This window comes from Protopterus annectens, chromosome 7.part0 (assembly GCF_019279795.1).
Source record: "Protopterus annectens isolate FY-2018-M chromosome 7.part0, PAN1.0, whole genome shotgun sequence".
NCBI lineage: Eukaryota > Metazoa > Chordata > Ceratodontiformes > Protopteridae > Protopterus > Protopterus annectens.
In genome coordinates this window covers 1047425335-1047445823 of record NC_056739.1, presented here as the reverse complement: position 1 = coordinate 1047445823, position 20489 = coordinate 1047425335, and the positions used below count along the sequence as shown (strand labels likewise).

Below are 20489 nucleotides of genomic sequence, written 5' to 3'. Positions count from 1 at the left end.
AAAAGATACAAATGGAAATGTTTATGGAAGAATTAAATATGCCAAGGTTAGAGGTTGATGAGGCTCAATTACTAAAGGTTAGGACAGGAGGAGATGAGATAAAAATTGTGATATCTCTCCGCTCTATAGGAAGGTCCCCAGGAATAAATGGTATTCTTGTGGATGTTTGAAAGTTAGGAGGGAAAAAAATTATAAAGATCTGGAAGGATTTGCTTAACAGTATCTTAAGTGGAAAAACATCATCATCCTGGAAGAAGGCAGTGGTAGCTGTAATACATAAAGAGGGTAAAGATCCATCAGATCCAGCTTCATGCAGGCCAATATCACTACTAAACCATGAATATAAAGTGTTCATGTTTAGAATGGCTAAAAGAATGGCAAACGTAATGCCATAATTGATATATATGGTTCAGTGTGGCTATGTGGAGGGGAGGCAAACATTTGCCAACATTAACAGAACATTTGATGACCCACAGAATGTAAGAAAATATCATTGTTGTTGGTGGGTCTTGATGCAGACAAAGCATCTAACAGAGTAAACTGGGACTTCATGAGCAGGGCAATGGAAGCATTTGCATCTCCTGAAAAAAATTATAAGGTTGATTAGGAGGATACATAAGGAATCAGAGGTGAAAATTAATGTGGGTGGGGTCCTCTCTGATAATTTCTGCTTGAGCAGAGGAACCAGGCTGGGGTGTTCTCTTTCCCCTTTGTTATCTGCATCATATTTAGAACCACTGGCAAAAAAAATAAGGGACTCGGAAATTCAAGGATATAACTGGTATGATAGTCAAGAAAAGCTGGCTCTATTTGCAGATGATAGGCTGCCATTAAAAAGGAATAATTAGCAGGACATATAAAATATTGCATGATAACTACAAAAATCAATCAGAGGAGGTTAGAAAGAATTGGGAGGAGGGAGGGATTGGATAAGCAATTCACAAAGGAACATGGGAGTATATATGTATGTCTCACAAATATTCAACAAAATCTACAAGATTTAGGATTTTTGCTTGTATATATTTACATACATATTTTTATACTCCAAGCAGTCTCCAGAGAACTTTTCCTCAGTTATACAGCAAATGTTTGAAGTGTGATGGGGAAGGCGGTAATTGGGAACATATTTTCTGGGAGTGCGGTGAGTTGGCGGACTTTAAGGATTCCCAGTGGGATGCACTGTCAGAGATGCAGGTCGGGCAGATTGGTGTGACAAGGGAGATGATTATTCTGAGCTAAGATACAGAATCATAACTGCCTAGATATGGTAAGGCTTTGCTGTGTCTAATTATGGTGGCTGCCAAAAAGCAATTACTAGAAAATGGAAATCAAAATTTAAAACAACTATACTAGAAGTAGTGAATATAGTAACAGAGATAAAACAACTGTAATTGGGATCTTTAGAAAAGGGTAGGAGCAAACTACATAGGAAAAAATGGCAATTATGGTAACAATACATCAAGGGGAGGAATAATGTTTAAAAGAAGGCAGGATTTAATTGAGCTACATAGTGTTTGACTGAAAATGATTGGGTAGATAAGTGACGTATAATGTTTGCAACCGGGAGTGTGTCAGTATGGTTTGTGATGTAAAATGCTTGTAACTAGGATTGTGTCAGTGTGGATTGTTTACATTTATATAAATGTATGATTGCCCATGTCAGAAGTGATGGTTTAATAAAGATGGTTTTTGTTTAAAAAAAGGCAGGAATTGAATAATTTACATAATGTTGCTTAGGTTGCATGACGTTCACTGTGGATGTGCAATAGACATAAACAGAGGTCAGAAAGCCCTGATTAAGGAACAACTGCAGAGGACCCAATAGTAACTGGCCGTCACCCTGAGTCTACTTCCCAAGCAAGGACTCTGAACCCTGTATATCTGGACTTCCTACAACTAATGTATATTTAGTAACTCATTAATGTAATTTCATCCTACCTCCTGCTTTACGGATACTTGCACATCCCATGAGTCACTAATATAATCCCTACCTTCAGCTTACTGACTGCCCTTCTAGCCTGTTCAACTCCCACTCTTGTCTATATTTAACTGGAAACTACTGTTGTTAGCCCCTTCAGCATATTTAGTTAGACTCCAGATTGAAATGTTAAGTAGCTAAACCTGTAAGGGTGAGCTCTAACTTTTCAAAACAGCCAGACCTGTAAGTCACCAACCTGACTCTGACTGATTGTTTCTAGCCAGAAAGGCATCCGTGGTTCTTCCCACTCCATTCGCCCTGTGGCCTCACTTCACTCCCATACCTTACCCCCATTTCCACCCACCCCTATTTTAATTTTATTTATACCCATAGACCACTCCTCCCAATTACCAAAAGCCAACTCCCACCACCACTACTACCCTATCACACTCCACCACGCTTTCAGCCCTCTCAACTGGTCTAGTACCATCCTCAACACAGTATCCAATCACTCTATTAACCCTCCTTTATATAAATAACAGTGAACCCATTACCAGTCAAAACCACTGTAAGACTTCTTCCATATGCAATCTCCATAGCTATCCTACTTTGCTCATCCTTAACCAGCTACCATTTCCATCTCCATGTTCCCCACATTACCCCCCCAAACAGACCTCATCCCTAGACTGTAATTCAGTCCCACTAAACTTACTACTTACTCCAGACCTCTTCCAACCCTCCCACACCGATTATCACCAACACAGATTGCTTCCAACAAGAAGTAGGCCCCACACCTATCTAAAGCATACTAAAATCATCACAAAACTCAACAAGCTCTACCAATCTTTACTAAAAAAACTCATAAGTAACGGGGACATGCACCCCAACCCAGGTCCAGCCACAACAGTCACCCCAAACCTCAACCTAATTAATACCCTACTCCATAGGCAAATAACCTCTCTGCTCATTCTCAACTCAACATGAGAAGTATCCTCAATAAGGTTCATGACCTACATGCCCTATTAGCTCTCTACAAGCCAGACATTGCCCTACTGACCAAGACCTGGCTAAAGCCCGAAATCCACGATAACAAAATTACAGCTCCTGGGTATAACAATTTCTTGAAGGACAGATTAGGAAAAAAGGGAAGGGGGTAGCTATAATGTATAAGAACCACCTTAACCTTGAACAACTAGACATTACCCTCCCAGATAGCCAAAATATCAAACTCGTTCTTGCCAAGTTTAAATTGAACTCCAAAAAACATATTAATATCACAGGAGGATACATACTCCCTGGAAATAACATTACAATTATGGAAACCCTACTAGAATGGGTCACAAACTTTCTACCTCAAGAAAATATCTTATTAGGTGACTAACAGACTGGCTCAACTGTTCAAGCCAAAACCCAGTTACCCACATTAACCTCCATGGGTTTACCCAAGTCATTACATCTCCCACCAGAAACGATGAAAGAATCAAACACCAGTCCATACAGGAGTGGATATAACATCCCTTGTAGCCCAAACTGGGTGTCTTCCAGACATTCTCAGTGACCACCAACAACATATCTATTGAGAACTAAAACTGCCCATATATGCCAAGTAACGCAATGAAAACAGAAACAAAAAGAACTTCAACCCTAGTGCCTTTATCAACAACCTTAAAAGTTGCAACTGGACCCCTTTAAAGCAATTACCACTTGATGAGGCAGTGCAACACTTTAAATCAACCTTCCTAAACATACTGAACCAACGTGCTGCCCCCCCCCCCCATAACACTAGAATAAAAGCCAGACATGCCACCTGGTTAACTGAAGCCACCAAAACTATTCCCAAAGAAAAGAACAAAGCATGGGAACAATTTCATAACTACAAAACCCAAATAGAAAAACAAAAATAATTAGAACTGCACAACAAAGCCAAGAAACTCATCAAAACAGACAAAATCACCTATTACCAAAATCTGCAAGAAAAACATGTTAGAAACCCCCAAAAATTCTGGGCTGCAGTCAACTATGTACTGTAACCTGGGAAAACTACTACCCCCACACCCAAAGCAGTAAACAACAATGGCAATATCCCCACACAATTTAACAAGTACTTTATTGAGACAATCCAGGCCCTAGCTAATAACCAATTAAACTCCACTCACCCAACCCCAACAAACACACCAATCACAATGGAAACACAAGCTAGTAGCCCCCACTTTAGCTTCCAGCCAGTATCTATCAAAACCATCCAAAAACTCCTCCAAAAACTCAAACCCACCACCCTGGTGGCACACAACCTACCCGCAGAATACCTCTAACTAGCAAAACCATAGCCTATCCAGTTGCTATTCTCATTAACAGTTCTATCACAGAGTGTAAAGTACCCCAACTATGGAAAATCTCCCATAGCATACCGCTACACAAAGGAGGTAACTCCTTCGAACTCAATAACTAACTATCGTCCTATTGCCGTCTTATCACCCATATCTAAAATCCTAGAAAGGGTCATACACACACAACTTATTAACTACCTCCTAGAAAACAAATTACCGTCTAAAAACCAGCATGGGTTTAGGCCCTCCCACAGTACATCCACAGCACCTATATCATTCACTAATACCATTAATTACCATAGAAACAACGGAAAACTTGTCTCAGCTATATTTCTCGACTTATTCAAGGCTTTTGATATGGTTAACCACAATAGACTTCTCAACACCCTCTCTACCTTAAACCTCAGTTCCTCCTCCATCACATGGACGAAGAGCTATCTATCAGGAAGGCATCAGGCAGTAAAATGGCAAAACCAATTATCCCATCTACTACCAGTATCCTTAGGAGTCCCTCACGGTTCCATTCTAGGCCATTACTCTTCAGTGTATTCACCAATCAACTCCCATCTTCCACCCCCAGGGCCTCAGTTATTCAATACGCAGATGATACCACAATCATATGGTCAGCCCCCACCCTAGACCATCTCCACTCACAAACACAAGAGTCTTTCTCACTAACAGAAACCTGGTTCACTAACCACCAACTTATTCTTAACCCAAATAAAAACAAAATTACTATTTGCCTCTCATAGAACCCCCCCCAACAGATAACTTTACAGTTTTGTTTTCAGAGGTTATTGTGATCACCCCAACTACCCACACCAAACTTCTAGGCATTGAAATAGACAACAACCTACGATTTGACCTGCACACTGCCCAAACTATCAAGAAGGTCCATGAAAAACTCAGCCTGCTCTATCGTAACAAACAATTCCTCACAAACCAATCCAGAACCACAAATAGCCAGGTCACATCTATCATCTACCCTACTCTATGCATCCCCAGTCCTAATCAAGCTTCGTAAATCCAACCTAAACAAGCTAGAAACCTGCTACAATATGATAGCGAGATTTGCTACAGCATCCACGTATAGGACACATAATTGCACCCCCCTCAACAACCTAAACTGGTTAGAACTCCCTCTACTATTTCAACTCAATCAACTGTCACTAGCACATAAGCTATACTACTACCCAGACAAAATCCCAGCCCTCCAACATCTTATACGACCCCACATCACAACAAAAACCTTGAGATCCAGCACCCTTAATCTTCTAGAAGTCACCAAATATAACAATGAAGCAGTGAAATCTATTTTTAGCTACTACATCTCCAAACTCTGGAACACTCTACCAGCCACATTTACATCCAACACCTCCAATACACAATTTAAAAAACTCCTGAAAACCCACCTTAAAAACAATTGGCTATGTTCCTGTAATGCTCCTGGGTAAAGATAAGGATACAAGTAATAACTATTTACATAGCCCAAACCAAAGTCTCCCACCAAATCTCTAAATCAAATGTAACCTATGAAAGCATTACTGCAAAATATTGTATCTATAAAATTCTAAAGACATGCATGACAAAATGTATTAATCTACAATTTACCATAATGTACTAGAAGTGTGTTATTTACCATAATGTACTAGAAGTGTGTTATCTCTGTATTTTAAATCGTTACTAGTCTTTAGTAGTATATTAGTGTATTGGATGTAAAAGGAGCTTTTCTCCCCGGGCCTCCGCTGAAAATGGACGTGTCCAGCTGGACTTTCCCATTCAACAAATGTAAAATAAAAAATAAATATATAGCAATATATGTGAAGTATAATGTTTGCAATTGTGAACTTGTTAATACAGTTTGATTGCTTTTATGTAAATGTAAATTTGCCTGAAAACCCACCTTAAAAACAACTGGCTATGTTCCTGTAATGCCCCTGTGTAAAGACAAGAATTCAAATAATAACAGATATTAAACAGATGCACGATGCCCAGGTCCTGAGACTCAAGCCCTGCCGTGGACTAACAAATTGTCCATCCTTGATGACAGCCTGTTGGCTGGTCCAAGGAGGAGGCATGAGTCCCTAGTACTTCTGAACAATGGCCAGATAACTCAAGAGATTGATCTCTGGTTAGGACTGGTCACTAAGGGGCTTCAGAGGAATACCAAAAGATAGGGTGGAGCAAAAATCTTAGGATATACTCCCACCAGGGATGTAGACTATGAGTAAACCTTCTCCAGACCAAGGCTCTTAACCAAGGATGAGAAGTGGTCAGGGCTTCATGGGCGAGTTCACAACCTGCAGTGTCTGGGGAAGTGGCTGGACACCACACTTACAATGGGGAGGTTAATGCCTGGACCTGGCTTCCAAATGCCTATCCTTGTTAGAATGATCTAACTTACTGCCTAAGGATGCTTGGAAGGTATTTCTGCAAGTCTGTAGGCATGGAACTTTTATCCACTTCTATTTTGCTGAAGAGGCCAATGACTTCTCTCTCTTGAGGATGGATAATTAATCTGAAAGTAGGACCCATCGGAGATGTCAATGTGCTACACCTCTAAGACAATAAACAATGCCAGCGCAACTCTTAGCTGGTAATATGAGGGTCACATGGGCACTTTGATGCTTGGACATGTAGATCAATGGCTGCAGCAGCAGAAACAAGAACTGAGATACGTTTTGTGCAAGTGACAAGAAAAGAAGTGGCAGTGCATCTGGCACATGACTTCACACTGTATATAAGCCAGGTATGTACACTTCCTTGAATGTGGGATTATGCTGACAAAGTGATCTTCATGGAAGGCCCCCCAAGTGCTTGATCAATATTAGTCTTGAATGTGGCTCTGAACATACTGCTGCTGACTGAAACTGCATTTGAACTTCCAAAAAAGCATTCATACAGCAATGTGATTGAAGTCCAGCGTGGTAATAAACTCTATCAAAAATCACTTGTACATTTGCATGCATTTTGTAACCTTTATGCATTGAATCAAGAAGTTTTAATTTAACAGTTGCAGCTAATAACACCCATTATAACAAGACACTCCTTATCTTTAATTCTTTTGTTAGACATTTTAGCCAAACACCGTCTATGCAGTGGTTGTTCCTTCCTAGTTAGCATTTCTACAGTTTGAGGTTAGCTGAAAAGGTCCCTTAGTCATCAAGTCTATTTAGATGTACAAAATAGAGAGAGAGAACATAAATATACCTTTTACAAAATTACCTGACAGCCATAATTCTAATCTGTGGAAGGGGAAGAGTATCTCTTTGGCTAATTAATGGGAAGAGAAACTAATCAAAAATGAACCACTAATATTAACTAGGTTCCATTACGGTCTGGGTTTGGCTATGAATGCTTTATAAGATTACTTTTTTCCATCTTACCAGCTTAGTAATATCTTTCTGATGTTTCCGTTCCAACTCCATTTCAAGATTCCTTAAGGCTTCCTCTACAGCACACATTTTTTCTTTCTGGGCTGCTTGCTCAAGCTCCTGCTTTTGCTTCTCAAATGCTGTCTCGAGATCTGGACTGAAGCCAACTTGCTGAGTGCAGGACTGCTCAGTTTGACAGGTGCAATCCCTTTTTTCAACAAACGGTATATTTTTAAATTCCTCTGTGATTCTTATAACCTGAAGTTGCCATTTTGCTTCAATTTCTTTAACTGCTTCCATGATGGCAAATTCTTTAATCTAGAATATAAAACTAAAATATTAGCAGTACGAATTATGTCCAGTTTGTTTGCAAAATACTGGGCATTCAGTGGTTAATTCTAGTTAGCACCTTATGTTTATGAGCTCAGTAAAAAGAAAAAAAAAGAAGTTATGTACTTACCAGAACGTTCCATGTGTATTGTCCATCTTGACCTTTATTCTCACTGATGGCTCGGATGCGATGTATTGCATCCATCTTGGCCTTTCCAAAAGCTCGAGATCTTCAGCAAAGCTCGTGGCCATCCTTCCCTACATACAACGCAGTTGCAAAAATAAAATAAAGCAAACTGACCACGGCTGAATAAATTCCAAAATCAAAGTTCCGAGAAAATAGAGCAATCACAATAAATAAATAAATATGGCAATCAGAACAGTTCATTTAGGTCACAGTTAGTGTAAATGAATTGCCAGTAACTTCCAAAATTATTTGTAAACCACAAAAAAACAGCTAGCGATCCAAACCTTAGCCAAAGAAGTCACTATTGCTTGGCAAGAAATACAGAGTTCTATGTCAAAAGATGAACAATTCTTTACTGTAGGTAAGCACTTTCAAGGTGCTGCTCACACCACTTCATCAGACCTTGGTCTGATGAAGTGGTGAGTAGCACCATGAAAGCGCTTACCTACAATAAAGAATTCTTCATCTTTTGACATAGAACTCTATATTTCTTGCCAAGCAATAGTGACTTCTTCGGCTGAGGTTTGGATCGCTAGCTGTTTTTTTGTGGTTTAGAAATAATTTTGGAAGTTACTGGCGATTCATTTACACTAACTGTGACCTAAATGAACTGTTCTGATTGCCATATTTGTTTATTGTGATTGCTCTATTTTCTCGGAACTTTGAATTTGGAATTTATTCAGCTATGGTCAGTTTGCTTTATTTTTGCTACTGCCTTGAGGTGTAAATCAAGAGCTTATCCAGTCTTTGGACCTTTATTTCTTCTACATAATGCAGTTCCCTAACTTCCTCAGATCTTGTTTGCCCCCAGTAACTTAGCCATCTGAAAAAACCTGCCTTAATATGGGTGTGTGTTTGTGTGTGTGTATACATATATATATATATATATATATATATATACATATATATATATATATATATATATATATATATATACATACACACACACACACACACATATATTATATATATATGGTTTCACTTCATAATACTGAAATATCACAATACTGAAATTCAAAACACTGAAACCAAAATCCTGAAAACTCAAAATACTGAAAACACACAGCATACATATACTGAGTTTAAACAAGATAAATCATATTACTTTCCACCAAGTATAAGCAAGGGGCAAGTCCCCTGCACCCCCCCCCCATGTGTGGGTGCTGCGCCCCCCCCCACACCCTGCTACTTAAATATATCAACTCCAAGGTCGCACTTTACTACACTAAATGCAATCTTGGAGTAGATATATATTTAAGTAGCAGGGCGCCCTCCACATGGAGGGGGTGCAGGAGTGCTTGCCTCCCTGCTTATATTTGAAGGAATATAATCAGTTTTTTGTTGTTTACAGTCAGTATATGCATCTTATCTGTTTTCAGTATTTTAACATTCAGGATTTGGGGTTTCAGGATTTTGAGCTTCCATATTATGACGTTTTCTCATTTTCAGTGTTTTGATATTTCAGTATTATGAAGTGAAACCATATATATATATATATATATATATATATATATATATATATATATATATATATATATATATATATATATATATATACACATAAAGGTATACATACATACATATATATATATATATATATATATATATATATTTGTATAAATCAGGCAAATGCAGCAATAAATCAGGCAAATGCAGCATTTCTGAGGCTATGGAGAACTGTAAATCCAATAACTATGTCTCCCAAGAACGAAGGAAGGGGGTATGGAGGGTGGATTGTGAGAATAAAGGTCGAGATGGACAACACATATGGAGCATTATGGTAAGTACATAACTTCTTTATGTGTTGCTGTCAATCTCACCTTTATTCTCACTGATGGGACCATGTCCCAAGCAACCTGATTCTTGCGTGGCTCATGGGAGAATATTCCTTAGAACCATAGAACCAAAAGAGGCTCTACTCCTGGAGGCCAAATCCACTTTGTAATGAGTAATAAAGGTATGGGGTTTCACCCACGTTGCTGCAGTGCAGATGTTATCCAAGGGTAACCTTGCTTGAAAAGCTTTAGATGTAGCTATTGACCTGGTAGAATGAGCTTTAACAGAGAAAGGAAGAGTTCTGTTCTTAGAGTTGTAAATGTAGGATATATAAACTGTGAGGCATATAGATATTGTAACTTTTGAAACTGGTTGATCTTTTCTAATTTCAGAGTAGGATAAAAAGAGCTGATCCGATTTCGTAAATTCTGAAGTTCTCTGCAAGTGAAAACTTGTTTATGCACATCCAGGATATGCAGAGTATTCTCCTTTGTTCTGGAAATTTAGGAAGAAAACTGGCAGTTCAAGAGACTGGTTTAGGTAACTTTCCGACACAACCTTTGGAAGAAAGGCAGGATTAGTGCGTAAAGAAACTCTGTCCTTATGAAAATCTAGGTATGGGGGCTTGACAGACAGGGCTGGTCTTCTAGCTGAAGGAATAGTCACTAACGAGTGTTTAACCAGATAAAAATTTAAAATCACATGTGGCAGAAGGTTCAAAGCGAGGAAAAATGGTGTTTGTCGAAATAAAATTCAGATCTCAGGGAGGAGTTGGATTTTTGTATGGTGGTCTTAACATCATCGTTCCTTTCAAAAAGGCTTTACAAAGCCTGTGAGACATAACTGTAGAACCATTTTCTCCTACATGGAAATTTGAAATTGCTGCCAATTGAACTCTAATAGTGAAAGGAGCAGTTCCCTCATGAAAAGGTTTTGCTAGAAATTCTAGAATACAATGTATGGGAGAAGAAAAGGGAATCCATCTCATTATCGCTGGCCCATATTACAAACCTCGTCCATTTATGCTTGTACAGGCTTCGTGTAAATATTTTACGGGAAGACAACAAAATATGTTTGACTGGGGAGGAAAGGAGTGGAAACCTGGCTATCAGGGGAATCAGAGGGGCCAGGCTGTCAATTTGAGGTTGTGTAGGCTGGGATGTACCATTCCTGACAGGTGAGTTAAAAGGTCTAGAGCAGGTTCCAGAATCCATGGCTTGCCCAGAAGATGAGGCTGAAGGAAGGGAAAGCAGATTTGACAAGGCCAATAGGGGCAATCGGGATTATCATAGTCTCAAACTTGCTTTCTGTATCAATTTGGGAATCAGAGGAATTGGAGGGAAGCATAGAGGAGTCCCGGAGGCCAATCATGAACAAGTGCATCCATTGGTGTCTCCCTCATGAGAGGGATCAGGGCAAAGTAGTTGCTACATTTGGCATTGGTGGGTGAGTCTAAGAGATCGCAGCAAGGCTGGCCCCATTTTTGGAAAATCTCTTCTGCAACTTTCTGAATGGCGGACCACTTATGCCGCCATAATATGGCTCTGCTCAATTTGTCTGCAAACATGTTGGATTTTCCCAGGATGTGCATGCAATCAGGAAACAGTTGGAGGTCATTGCCCGTTGCCAAACCCTTACAGCTTCTCAACAAAGGGGGTAAGATCTGGTTCCTCCTTGTATATGTACCAGACTACTGATTTACGTACCAGTCTGACTGGACTGCTATCGTTCCCAGAGCAAGTGTGCCCTGAAATGCTTGCAATGCTAACAGCAACTCTCTCATCTCTAGAACGTTTATATGCAAATCAGCCTCATGATCCTTCCAGATGCCTTGAACTGTCTCTTCCCAAGATAATGCCCCTCACCCTATCTGGGACACATCAGTGGTCACCATGGCTTGGGGTCAAGGGGGAATGAAGGGATGGCCTTGAGATACTAAGGAAGAGTTAATCCACCAATAGAGATCCTTTTTGCAGGAGTTGCTTATGAGGATGTTGTGTGACACTGGAAGATCAAGGATTGACCATTGTGCAGAAAGTAACCACTGAAGTATTCTGATATGCAGACGAGCTAAAGGAATAAGTATGATAGACACTGCCATCTTCCCCAGCACCTGAAAAACTAGTTTTGTAGAGGCTTGTGTCTTCCTGATTAACAATTTTACATGAAGGTGGAGATTGTGAACCCTGTCGTGAGGGAGTCTTGCTATCAATGTAGTTGTATTTATTTCTGCTCCTATGAATATTAAATTTTGACAAGGTTCTAGAGCAGATCTGGCATAATTTATGGTAAAGCCTAGAGAGGAACAAAGTTGAAAGAGTACAGCCCCTGGCTTGTATAAGATTGTTTAAATTGCCTGGTTGGGGCAGTTATGAGCCAGTCATCCAGATACAGAAACAAACAGAATCCTTGGCATCTCAGGTGAGCTTGCCACTACTGTCATGCATTTAGTAAACATTCTGGGGGCTGTAGTGAGACCAAAGGGTAGAGCTCAAAACTGGAAGTAGCTGTCTCCTAGCCCGAAGTGCAAGTGCCTTCTGTATCATCTTTCCATTTGTATGTGGTAGTATGCATCCTAAAGGTCTATAGAGCCACATCCAATTGTCTCTTTCCAAGAATGGAAAAATTGACTACAGTGTCACCATCTGGAACTTGGTCTTTTTCACAGATTTGTTCAGTATGCTGAGATCCAAGATGGGTCTCCAGTCCCTTGGTTTCTCTGGGACTGAAAAGAATCTTGAGTAAGTTCCAGAACCTCTCTGATCTACGGGGACTTCTTGGATGACTCTTTTTCTTAGCAACTTATGAATTTCTAATGTTGCGTGTTCCTTTTGACTGGGTGGAATGTCTGGAACTGACTTGTTTACGGGAGTGGGGAAGGAGAAGGGAATTATATATTCTGTGGATATTACGTTCTACACCCATTTGTCTTTTGTTAACTTTTGCCAGGTTTCGAAATGCAGAGACAATCTCCCCCCCAACTGCCTCCAGAGGTGAGCAATCAGGCACTCCTTCGAGAACGCTGGAAGGGTCTGCCAAAGAAAGATTCTCTGGGGCCCGGATTCTGCAGGCCTCCCCTGCCACGAGGGCAGTGTCTTCTGTTATTGTTCTCCCCTCTGCCTCTGGGGGAACTTCCATCTTCTGTGTGTTGGTAAGCACTCTATGATTTTCTGAACCACATTTTCCCACTACCTCTCTGACCCTTAGGGAATGGTTTGGTAGGTGTGGAAAAATGTACTCCAATGGCAGATAAGGTCTTACCTTCCTCTTCACATCTGGTAAGAATTTCTTTAACTTTAGGCCCAAAGAGAGATGAGCCATTAAAGGGAGCGTTAACAAAGGAAGACTTGAAGGGTTCCATGAAAATGCAAAGGTGCATCCAGGCCTGTCTCCTGACAGAGATGCCTGAACCAGACACCCTACTCACTCCATCTACTGCATATGAAATGAGTCTCATGAACCAGTTGATAGAATTGAGGGTGGTGAGCTGCGCGTTGACTATCTGCTGCAGTGTTCACTACAGCTCCTTGGAAGGAGTCTAAATGTTCCTTTAACAGGTCCCTCTGTAGTCTAGTGAAATGGGTATGGTAGTTCAGTGACCATAAGATAAAGGCCGTTGACAAAAAGACAAACTTCCCATACCTATCAATGGTCCTAGAATCCTTATTAGGAGGATAGATAAAGGAACTGGTCTTTGATAGTTGTTTTTTTGTGGCCTCCATCACGACCATGGCATGAACTACTACACCTTTGGTTAAAAAAGCCTTGTCCTTTGGGGCTGTGATATATTTGTCTGGCCTCCTAGGAGTGGATTCTATAGAATCTGGGGTCTGCGATGCCTTCCAAGAGATTAACTCAATAAGCTCATCAGAAGGAGGGGTGAGCCAAGAGGTTGAAGGGTGAGATCCAAAGGCCTTCAGGTAAACCGACACCTTGGCCGAAAGGGAGGTGGACTGCCAATCACCTCTCAGTTTTAAAATTTACAGGATGTCTGCAGAGAAGGCATCTTCAGGAAGTGACCATGGGGACCCTTCTGCTTCATCGAGGTCGGTATCGGATGTGATGAACTCTTTTGGGGAGTCAGGATGCTTCCTCTTGCATATCCTCTTCTGAGGAACTTCCTCAGTGGGGTATTCTGGGGAAATTTTGGAAGTGGGGGGGGGGTCCCCTGAGGGACATCTTGAGACCTGGGATCCCTGCAGGCCTGTGGATGGGTATGAGGGGGCAAAGACACCTGCGCAGATGTGGAAGGAAGATCCAAGGAAGAGACTGTGTCTTGGACTGGGGAGTAGTCATCACCCTCCTCATGATTTCAAAGGCAGTCCGTTCCTGCTCCAAAGAATTCCCCGAACCTGACAACTGAGAGGTTGTCAGAACCAATGGAATCTCCGGAGCAGAGGACCAAATCTGCAAAGCTGAGGCAGGAGCCAAAGTTATTCACGCGAAGGCCCCAAGAGGCAGGGTCAGATCAGAGGAGATCCAAGCAGGCTCCAAGGACCTGACTGGCCAGCATTGGTTCCCAGAAGTTTCCTGCTCCAACTGGGCAGAAACGCTCTGGGCTGACATCTGATCTGAGGAGCTAATGGGTCCTGGAACCAATATCGACACAAACTGGATGTCAGAATCTATCGTCTCTGAAACCGAGGGACAGATCGGAGGAGGAGCAGGTGCCGAAGGAGAAGATTGTGTCTGATCAGACTCCTTTGGGCTCAGATCCAATAAAAGCTTGGCCAAAGGAGGTGTCTTCAACAGCCTCTGCACGACCCTATCCATGTCTTTGTCAAAGAGGCTCCTGGTTGACTGAGTAGAATGGGTCGGAGATCTGGATCTTGTGAGGAATGGACAAGGGAGCAGAGAAGTGATCGCCTCCAAGGAAGGAGATCGGCTCTGATAGCAGAACTCAGAGGACTTTGGAACCAAAGAGTCTGAAGCTGACTTTGGAGTGGAATGTTCTTTTTGCTCTGATATAGTCTACGATCCAGGAGATGCTGACTACTCCGATGGTTCCTCTAGAGCAGACAGCTTTGGTTGTCTCTGTTCTGCTCTGAAGAGGATTTCGGAGGCGAAGGAGGGCGTTTTTCAGGTTTTTCAGATTTCTCCAATTTTGAAGACTGAGAAATAGCCTCCGAAAAAGGGGTTTTCAGTAATCCCTTTAGGATCAATTTGCTCTTGCACTCCATGAGCGCTCGCTGATTGAAAGCATGGCAAACTGAGCAGGATTCCTGTAGATGAAGAGGCCCCAAGCAGTGCACTCATAAGGTGTGTGAGTTGCTAAGAGCCATCTTTTGCTACATTGTTCACATTTTTTAAATCCAAAAGGCTTTCCTTCTTTTTGAGACATCTTAAGTAGTGCACAGTAGAAAATCAAAAACTAGATCCTTAAACTAACGAAAATAAAGTTCCTCTCTCACTCTCTCTCTCTATATATGTGTGTGTGTGTGTGTGTGTGTGTGTGTGTGTATGTATATATATATATATATATATATATATATATATTTTTTTAACAAAAGAGGAAAAAAATGGGGGGGGGGGGGTGATGCCCTCTAACTTAAACGGACATTAGTTAGATGCCCTCTAACTTAAACGGACGCTAACCAGGGGCAGTCAGGAATAATTACACTCACTCAGAAAGTTAGAGTAAAATTTTGAATAAATTTAAGTTAAAGGCAAAGAGGATGAAAGGCAAAACACCCTCTAACTAAAACGGGTGTAAGTTAGACATCCTCTAAGTAAAATCGACACTAATAAAAAACACTAAAAGGGTAAATAACATAAATTACACAAACAAGGTTGGTAAGGAAGGGATGGAAAGTTCTAAGGTAAATGAGATTTTGCTAAAGAGATATTAACAATAAAGAATTAAGAATAAAGAAATAAACTTAGCCCAGAGCTTGCAATTTGAACCTCCTCACAGTACAGCAAACAAGATATGGGGAAGTTAGGGAACTGCCTTATGGGTAGGGAAGGATGCCCACGAGCTTTACTGAAAACCTCACGCTTTTGGAAAGGCCGAGACAGCTCCGATACATTGGATCTGACCCATCAGTGAAAATAAAGGTGAGATTAACAACAACACATCTTCAAGTTTCTATTTCAAGCTGGTTCTGAGTCTTTCTTCTCCCACATCACTATCTCTGCACACTGCAAAGTTTGAAGCTATAAGTTATTTAAACTAAGCTCATTGACTGCTTCAGCTACTGTGTGCAGTTTCCTAAATTCCATGTTACATCCTTTGAAAGTTTTAAATTCCTTATGTTCAAAACATAACATCTTTATTTTGGCAACTGGGTCTAAATAATTTCCGCACCTGAATCAACCTGAGAAGTAAATGAGAAAACAGAAAGTGTGGGTATTTTGAATATCATGAAAAAATCTAGGCCTATAAGAAATACTGAGAAAGCAAGAAATAGTTTTTGATGCCAATGAGACTACAAACGGAAAAAGAAAAAGGGCCATACTTTTGTGTGTTCATGCAGCTGAAACTTACAGCTTAGTGAAAAAATACTTTTGTGCTGCTAAAATATCCAGTGAAATTACTTCTAAGCAACAAACTTGTTACTAAATAATTTTAATCCTAAACCTACTAAGCATAACTGGTGTTAGGCACCTGTGAGATCCCATCTACTAAGGGCCACCAGATAACCTGCAGATTTGTTGTGCCTCACAAAGATTACAGAGCTCAGAAATTTATTTTGTTAAATTTGCTCACTGATTACAGCTTTTCCTACTATTACTGATGTCTTGATTTAAATACATAAAATATTTGGTGGTGCTTTACTGACTCAGGTTGTGGCTAAAAAGACTCATCAGCCAGTCCACCTACTCATTTAATAAATATAAACATAGAGTTTATTATTTGCAGGCTGCAAAAAGGGCATCATCCAAAAACTACAGTGTTATCAGGAGTTTCAGAATTTCAGCTACATTCAAACTTTCAAAAGACAAAAGGTAATTCACCTTCATCCACACTGCCCCCAGCTTTAACTATCAAACAAGCCTGAAGAAAATAGCTTCCTGGTTGAAAAATGTTAAACTCTGCTGTTTTAATTGGCAGATTTCCTGTCTTTGTCAAGAAAGCCCCTCAATTTCCCAAATTTTGAGTCCATCCTAGCAAATGTGATGTTTAAAGTTTTCAATCAGGTCTGCTATATTTCTTTAATTTTGCTTTTGTTTAGTTTTAATTCAAAATCCAACAGGCTGCTGAGGATGAAATATTTCTTAGTGAGTTGATTTAAAATGTGTCTGCTAAGTATACAACAGCATTTTCATTTTTCTATCAACTTCTAACGTGATCGTGGTAGCATAAAAAGACTTGCTAAATAATAGCACACAACTGTGTTATAAATCTATCATGTGCAGTAACAGAGAGGTGCACTCACATGTCCCCCTTGCCATCTATATGGTGCTAGTCATCAACTACATAACAGCAGTATGAACTGGAAGTTGTCTCACATAATTTCAGAAGCCATAATACAGTATTCTTATCTGTAAATGGTCATAAAAGAATTTATGCAATAATGCACTGACTATAGAATATTGCTTACATTAATGTCAAATGCTTCAGAAGACTGGAAATGAAGCCTTTATTTCATATAATTTGTCATAAATGTTTAAAAATATAAGTGAAATTTGCTACACAGTGCACTGTTGCATAATATTTTAATTTAAAATTAACGTAAAAAATGTATAGTTTTAGGATGGGAATCAGGGATTAGCCATGCATGCATGCACAAAGTAAACCAAGCAGAAATGAACTTAAGAAGGTAACTTTTTCCCCAAATTATAGTACTAAAATGGCCAAGATTCAAATACAAAAATAAAACTATAGAGCATGACAGTGTAATCAACCAAGTTAAGTGTTTGTCCAGGGTGATGTATGCATGTAATAACAATTCACTATTACAAGCTGCTTAGATAAGGCCTTTAAATGTACTACACAGCTGTTTAATTCCTTTTAAGGCCATATATAATGAAACCAGCTGCTATGGTGGGGGGAAGCAGCAGTTTGGTGAAAAAAAAATTGGATACTCCACTATTCAGTGGAGGCAGGAGGTGGAAGGAGATCAATCTGGAAATTGGTATACATTTCCAACACTTTCGGCTCTTCTGGCTCATTGACTATTCCAATGGATCAGCTGCAAATGATACAAAAATGTATTCAGAAATGCATAAGGGTCTACAGTTGAAGACATTGAAAGTATACATTTTTCCATTTGAGACTGAAGGTAGGTACAAATAAGAATAAGAACAGTAAGGAATTTTTGGATACATTTCTATGTGACATGGTTGCAGCTTTGTTTATTTTATTTATTTTTTTACCTGCAGTTGTAAAAGTGATATTTTGAAGTAGTTTTTTTCCATATACTGAGTAGACCATGTAGTGTGTACTTGTAACCCATTTACTTGGTTGACAAATCAAAAGGAAAATGCCAGTAAATGAAACAAAAACTGCAACATTTTAAAAGGTTTTCAAGGTGAAGATGTGCAATTTTTGAATTTGGAGATTGCAATAAATTTTGAGAATTAAGTTTTTCTTAGTAGAGCTCATATAAAGTCAACTTTTGTAAATAATTATCTGTTCATAGCAGTCAACATCCTCAGTTTATGAAACAATGCAATTAGGAGCCAGCTCATTAAAGTGAGTCTTTTAACTTGTGATGACAATTTTTAAAGACTAAATAAATTTTGCAAAGCCACTTTCTAAATAAAGGGGCTACAGAAACAAGGTTTTGCATTACAACATTTTAGATGTTAGTAACAACAGATATGTTAAGTTGCATCCCATTTTAAAATTGGATTATTACCAGCTAGGAATAATGTTCAAAATAATTCCGTTTAGAGCTTTTCCAATACCCATTTCTGTGGATTCATATTGTATTAAAGACATTCTGATAAACAATTGGAAAATTGTGTTAGGTAATAGGGATTTGGCAGATATTACTGGCAATAAACAAAAACATACACATAAAAAATAAAAACATTAAGTTTTTATTAGAGAGTTCACAAAGTTCAAAAGAGTTAACACACACAGGGATGCTTTGTCAGCATTGCAAGTATTGCATATTTATTAGTGAAGGTTCTAGTACAGTTTTAAAACAAAAAAGCAGATTTGTGCAAAAAAGTAGATGCACGTGTGAATCTGATTTAGCTTTATGCGCAACTTCAAAAATTTTTATGTAGGTTAAACTACAAGTAAATTTTCTCAAAGAGTTTATGAACATCTAGTAGCTATTAAAAAAGATGCAATAGTAATAGTTTAGCCAACCATGCAAGAGATGCAATAATTTTAGAAAAGTGAACTTTTTTGTATGTGACTTCATTGTTAGGAAGCCACTAGTGGAGACATGAACCCATTACCTGAACGTAAGGAAGTCAACAGGCAAATTCTGTTATCAGCTGACAAACTGCCAGATTTGAATGAATATGTAAATATCAAGTATTTATTAAAATCACAGAGAATTACATTTTTTCCTTTAGTATTTTATATATATATATATATATATATATATATATATATACTTTTTTAATCTTAACAGATTGTTCATTGTATATTATTGTTTTTCTCATTGGGTCTTTGTTTTAGTCATGTGATTGTTTTGGTATTATTTAAATGAACTTCTCTGATGAAGTTCTGTGTAATCTTTAAAGAATGAAAGCACTTTGCCGACATACGCTTTTTCTTGTTGGTTTTGTTTTTTATTTGGTTGCAAAGCTTTCTTGGTCTCCATTTGTTTGAGACATTTATGGTATTTTTAAGTTTTTTTAGTTTCTGTTTAATTTACCAGCATTTTCCTTGAATTTGTCATTTTGGTTTATATGTTGAAGCTTTTGGTGGTATGGAGAGAGGAGATTTGAATGCTTCTAGTTTTGAAACTCCAAAAGAAACTGAGGCCAGTTTGAATTTATCTACATATTCTGTTACGATGGACTTTGTTGTGTGTGTGTGCGCGGTTAGTTATGTTTGGTCAAAAGTAGTGTTTGCTGAAAATGTTACAGGTGATAGAATGGGTTCACCGAGTTTTTTTTCAGTGATAGAGCTCTCAATTTTGCTTCATCAGTTTTAAAATAAGTGGAATGTGGGAGAAATGCCAAAATTTCTGTTTGTAATGAAAAGTTTGGCACTGGGGTGAGTGTGCATGTGTGACTGTTTCCTGGTTAGTCTTAAAGTAAGGGCTAGAGAGAGGGGAATAGATGAATTACTTTGATTAGGTAGTGGTGTGTGTGCCTGTGTGTCTTGTGTGATGCTACTGTTACAGAAATCATGTACAGTACCCTAAAGCATAGGGCTGGGGTTTGGGGCAGTGGTAAAATTAGGAATAGCACAAATGAGTAAGCCAAATGTAATTGATTTTTTTTTTTAGATTTGTGTAAGCATGTGTATGCCAAAATTTTCTGCCCACAGCTAATAACTACAACAGCTGTGGGCATTCAATGAGATTTTGTAAACTGGTTTTAAATCGTATTCCCATTCAAAAACAAAAACTGGATAAATGCATTTATAACATTTTAATGATCACTGTGCAAAGGTGGCTTGACAATTTCAACATTTGTAATTTTTTTTCTCCCTAAAGTAATTC

At 39.1% G+C, this 20489-nt stretch overlaps 1 protein-coding gene across 2 annotated transcripts in view; it reads right to left on the bottom strand.

Moving 5' to 3' along the window:
* The window catches only part of CEP152 (centrosomal protein 152), a 2961597-nt gene that overhangs the window by 522962 nt on the left and 2418146 nt on the right, over positions 1-20489 (bottom strand). For both annotated transcript variants that reach the window (XM_044077591.1, XM_044077592.1), the window contains exon 19: positions 7632-7937. In XM_044077591.1, coding sequence (XP_043933526.1) covers positions 7632-7937 — 306 coding nt within the window. The remainder of the gene's footprint in view (positions 1-7631; positions 7938-20489) is intronic.